We start from the raw sequence: 5,552 nt of genomic DNA, 5'->3' as shown, positions 1-5,552 counted from the left end.
TCAGGGACTGAACCCAGGGCTTTTGCACTAAGTTCCATCCCCAGACCTTTTTTTTTTTTTTTTTGAGGCAAATTCTCGCTATGCAGTTCAGGCCGGCCTTGAGCTCACTTTGTAGCCCAGGCTGGTCTCGAACTCATGACAATTCTCCTGCCTCAGCCTCCCGAGTGCTGGGATTACAGGCGTGCATCACCACACCTGGCGAGGAAGGTTGATTATAAGGAAACAAGGTTTTATTTCTTTAAGGCTGAGTATATTTCCTAGATACCAAATACTTGAGTCTGTACTGTATGAGAGACTGACCTGTTCTTATGGAACTTATGATAGACCAGGACTATGAAACAAAAAGGAACAAGCAAAGTAAAGGTTAAATCATGGAACTCTGAGTATGAAGGATAGTTTATGAGAGAAACATGAAGGAGGTAGGACTTCTGTTCATTTGTTTGCCTTACTAGGGATCAAATCCCGCAGGGCTCTATCCCTGTGCTACATCACCATCCCTTTTTTTTGTCTGTTTGAGGCAGGGTCTCACTATGCAGTTCAGGCTGGCCTTGAGCTCACTTTGTAGCCCAGGCTGGTCTCAAACTTGCAATGATCCTCCTGCCTCAGCCTCCTGAGTGCTGGGATTATAGATGGGTGCCACCATGTCTGGCCCCATCCCTTTTTTTAATTCTTAATTTTGAGACAGGTTCTCATTGAGTTGCTCAGGCTGATTTTAAACTTGGGATCCTCCTGCATCAGCCTCCCAAGGATCTGGGATTACAGATGTGCCACTGTGCCTAGCTAGGTTTATTTATTTAGTTCTATTTCTTGGTACAGGGGGTGAGCCCAGGGCCTTGCTCATGTTAGGCAAGTGCTCTAACGCTCAGCCACATCCCAATCCCAAGACTTCCGATTTTTAAAAGATAAGAGAACATTTTATTTCAAAATGTTTACTGGTGGAAATAAGAATGGTATATAAAGAAAGTTAGTAAGGAAAACTAATTGAGAAGTAGGTGAAGCCGGGTGTGGTGGTGCATGCTGGTAATCCCAGCACTCGGGAGGCTGACGTAGGAGGGTCGTTGTGAGTTGTGAGACCAGTTTGGGCTACAAAGTGAGCTCAAGGTCAGCCTGAACTGTATAGCGAGACCCTGTCTCAAAAAGACCAAAAGAAAAAAAAAAAGAGAAGTAAGTGAAAAATGAGGACTACTATGATATATCAGTGTGACTAGCAGGGAGTCAGTTTATATAGAAGTTTTAGAATCTTTACTCCCATTTTTTAATTGCTATTTATAACAAAAAAGTGTTGTACACTTCGAGATTTATTTGCCTGTGGATCTTTGCATTAAATATATGGAAAGGACTGGTAAAATAAATGGGGGAGATCATGTGTATGAGAGCAACCAGGGTGAATTTTGACAATTTTTGTCTAAGTATAAAACATCCTAAGAGGGCTGGGGATTTAACTCAGTGGCACAGCACCTGCCTAGCAAGTGTAAGGTCCTGAGTTCAATTTCTAGTACCCAAAATAAATAAATAAAACATCCTAAGATGTACCCTTTGTAAAAGATTACGTCGATTTCTGCATTTGTAGTTATGTATTTGAGTACTAGCAGGTGTTTAATTCTCTCTAGGCCTTACTTGAGAGGACTGGTTATACTCTGGATGTAACCACAGGACAAAGGAAGTATGGTGGTCCTCCGCCAGACAGTGTGTACTCAGGTGTGCAGCCTGGGATTGGAACAGAGGTAAGTGTTCTTTAGCAGCCTGTCAAAAATCTTTTCCAATTTGTTAACTGTTCTACTGTATGATGGGAAAATGTTTGATAGCTTTCAGAGTATAGCTGTTGTTAGTTTGAGGGTATCCACATGTATTTTACTGTATTTGCTGCTGTCATTAGCAAAGATAAACTGTGCAGATACACAAACACTTTCTAAAGGGATGTAGAGTTCTTGGAATTGGTTACTAGCAATAAGGATTTTAGGTGCTTGGTGTGATGAAATAAGGGAGAAACAATTGCTTTCTTCGTGTTTTTTGCATTTTTGTTGCTGGGAATTGAACCCAGGGCTTCATACATGCAAAGCATGAGTTCTACCATTAAGCTGTCCATCCAGACCCTTTTTAGTTTTTAATGTCAGTGATTTTGAACTATGCTTGTCCGTCCTTTTTGCCTCCTACTATCACATGGAATGTGCTTATATTTACTGAGAGATGTTGATAGGAGAGGGTTGCACAAGGGAGGATGTGGGGAAAAAAAGGCTAGTCCATATTTGAACAAAGAAAGACTGCCTGCGTCATTTGTGCTATCATGAAAATTTCTCCATATTCCTTTAATGCTAGTCTGTTCTAATCCTTTAAGTATAGGAAACTATGTGCCAAAAAGTAACTTCTTCTACAGCAGAGACCTTTCCTGATTTCTTATCTGTGGTCCATATTTAGTGCCTAGCGTAGTGCCAGCAACATAGTGGGCACACAATATTTGATGGATGGTTTATTGTACTCATTTTTTATTTTTGAATACTGAAATTGTGACTTTTTTAACTTAAAATTTAAACTAATTTACATGAGATAATTTTGTAGGATTTTCTTTGAGTTCTTTTTTTGATGGCGTGCTGGGGATTGAATGTATGCATGCTAGGCAAGTGCTCTACTGCTGGGCTACATTCTCATCAAGTTACCTTGGCTAGCCTCGAACTTCCCCATTGTCCTGCCTTAGCCACCAAATAGCTAGGATTACATGCATGCACCACTATGCCCAGATTGTTAGTTCTTAGAGATTTTACTCAGGGTAGAGCAGGGTGGTACATGTCTGTAATCTCAGCCATATAATAGGATTCTGGGATGGCAAGATCAAAGACTGCCTGAGAAACTTAATGAGGCCCTGTCTCAAAAATAAAAAAAGGGCTGGAGATGTAGTTCAGTGGTAGAGTGCTTGCGTAGCATGAGCAAGGCACTAGATTTAATCCCCAGTACCTCAAAAAAAAATTTTTTTTTTCTTTTTACTAGAAAGATTGAACAATTTAACAGGACACACTATTTTGTTTTTATTTTTTAATTTTTTTTTTTTTTTAAATTTGTACTGGGAATTGAACTCACGACCTTGCTCTTACCAGGCAGGTGCTTGTGCCACGGAGCTGTATCCCAGCCTGGATAAACTATTTTAGGTATTCAATTAAAAAAAAATAGTTGTTATGCTAACCTTATATGGTATTGCCTCTTTAGGAGAAAGATGCATTTTCCTATATAGTAAACATTATTACTGTGCTCGCTTTGGCACATAATTTCATATAGCAGATATAGTTGCAGCAAAATCCCTCTGTGTGTGTGTGTGTGTGTGTGTGTGTGTGTGTGTGTGAGAATATGGAGATTGAACCCAGGGCCTTTGTACCTGCCCTTTTTAAATTTTGAGACAGGGGCTGACTAATTTGTTAAATTTTCTAGGTTGGGCTCAAATTTGCAAAACTTCCTTCTCTAGCCTCCCCGAATGCTGGAATTAGAGGTGTGTGCCACCATGCCTGGATAGTTGATAGATTTAATAACCAAACTGTTGGTTGTAATTGTTGCTATTTTATTATGGTCATTGAAAATTTTTAGGTCTTGATTGAGGAGATTGAATTTAGGGTCAGTGCATGAGATTGACAGTATAAAATTAGATTACAAGAGGATTATGAGGTCTCTTCCGACAAAGTGTACTGTAAAGTTAATTCTATACGTGAGCATTAAAGACATTTTTGACAAGCATGTTGAGATGACTTAATATATAGGAAAGACTGAGTATTATTATTAGTCTTAGTATTATTGTGTTAGTACTGGGGACTGAACCCAGGGCCTTCGCACTGAACTATTTCCCAGCCCTTTATTAGTTTTCAAACAGGCCCTTACCACGTTGCTCAGGCTAGCCTTGAGCTTGAGATCCTTTTGCTGCAGACTCTCAGAGTGCATGTATTACAAGTGTGCACCACCGTGCCCAGAAATGGGGATTGATTTTGAAATATATTTTTTTAGTGCATATAGGCTCTCATATCTAATCTGGTTATAGTATCATTGTATTTTCCAGAAGTATTGTAAAACTGTTTCGGGACTTAGTTTCCATTAACATAAATATAACAGCCATGGAGGTTATGGGTATATAATAGTTTTTTGAGATGGGGTCTCACTATGTTGCCCAGGCTGCTTTCCAACTTCTGAGCTGCAGTATTTCTCCTGCGTGTGCATCTTGTTTAGCTGTGGCCACCATTCCTGGAGAGAGAAAGGTATATAAAGCCGAGTTATATCCCCAGTCCTTTTTATTTTGAGACAGCATCTTACTGCGTTGCCCAGCCTGTCCTCAAACTTATGATCCTCCTGCCTCAGCCTACTAGCGTACTAGGATTACAGGAAGGCACCACCGTACCTGACTTATAATAAAGTCTTACTTGTTTGAATAGCATAGCATTTATGTTCTATAGCAGAATTAGAAGTGGTAAATTAAGGTCTCATTTTTTGTTTTATTAATGGAACTCTTACCTTTTTCCTTTTTCTTTTTTTTTTTTTTTGAGGCAGAGTCTCACTATGTAGTGCATGCTGGCATTAAACTCATGGTGATCCTCTTGCCTCAGCCTCCCAAGTGCTGGGATTATAGCCATGTGCCACCACATTCAGCCTAATGAACTCTTAGAAAACCAGTATATTTAACAATGCACCCAAGGTCTGTGACTTTGTAGCACCTCAGTTGAATTACATACGAGTAGAAACTGATGTATTTGTGAAATAATAATTCAAAGGGGAGCTGGATAATGGAAGAATCTTAATATGTACCCAAAAGACTGTTCAACTTCCTGGTTACTTCTGTCTGTATTCTTCCCCTCCCCTTTCCTGGATATTACTATTGAAGTACACCATGGATAGGTTGTAGACAGCTAAAACTTTTCCTAAGCCTTGATGGCTAGTGAGTAAAGAAAGAAATGTTGTGGGGTTGACTAGGTTCTGGAAAGGAGGAGAATATGACTGAATATGGCCGAAGGCTGATTCTGAACAGTCCACGTAGCGCCAGAATGGCTCCTAGACTAACAAATTAAAAACTAGAATATATCTCTATTTCATTTTAGTAGTTAAAATTGAATGTAAAATCTTTAAAAAAAGCAGTGCTAGAGTCATTTTTGACAGCTGTTTTATTTCTCCGATAAACCAGTATTTTCAGTCTGTGATCTATTTCTTCATGAATCCCAGTGATTTTAATATTGTGGGCTTTATTGACTACAAATGTGTTGGTGTTTCTTATAAGTAAAGTGGTATTTGTGTGGAAAATTTGTAAATAGGTCTTTTAGCATAGAGTACAAGGAACTTGTTCTTATGAATTTTTTCCCTAAAGTGATTAATCAACCCTTAAATTACTTTGCTTGAAAACATAGATTTTTTTTCACTTTGGGTTTGCTTAATGAAACAAATTTTTCTGGTTCTAAAAGGCACAGATATTACAGAAATAATACATGGAGGGCTGGGGATATGGCTCAGCAGAACCATGCCTGCTTGGCAAGCACAAGGTCCTGAGTTCAGTTTCTGGTACCTAAGAAAAGAAAGAAAGAGAGAGAGAGAGA

The 5,552-nt window shown here is 39.2% G+C and overlaps 1 protein-coding gene across 4 annotated transcripts in view; it reads left to right on the top strand.

The window, feature by feature from the left end:
• Hnrnpr (heterogeneous nuclear ribonucleoprotein R) overlaps positions 1-5,552 on the top strand; it is a 36,190-nt gene that overhangs the window by 9,304 nt on the left and 21,334 nt on the right. For all 4 annotated transcript variants that reach the window (XM_013519517.1, XM_005394754.2, XM_005394759.2 and 1 more), the window contains one exon: positions 1,611-1,724. In XM_013519517.1, coding sequence (XP_013374971.1) covers positions 1,611-1,724 — 114 coding nt within the window. The remainder of the gene's footprint in view (positions 1-1,610; positions 1,725-5,552) is intronic.

Source organism: Chinchilla lanigera, unplaced genomic scaffold (genome assembly GCF_000276665.1).
Source record: "Chinchilla lanigera isolate Chin_1 unplaced genomic scaffold, ChiLan1.0 scaffold00051, whole genome shotgun sequence".
Lineage (NCBI taxonomy): Eukaryota > Metazoa > Chordata > Mammalia > Rodentia > Chinchillidae > Chinchilla > Chinchilla lanigera.
The sequence above is the reverse complement of the archived record's forward strand: the minus strand, read 5'-3'. Positions and strand labels throughout refer to the sequence as shown.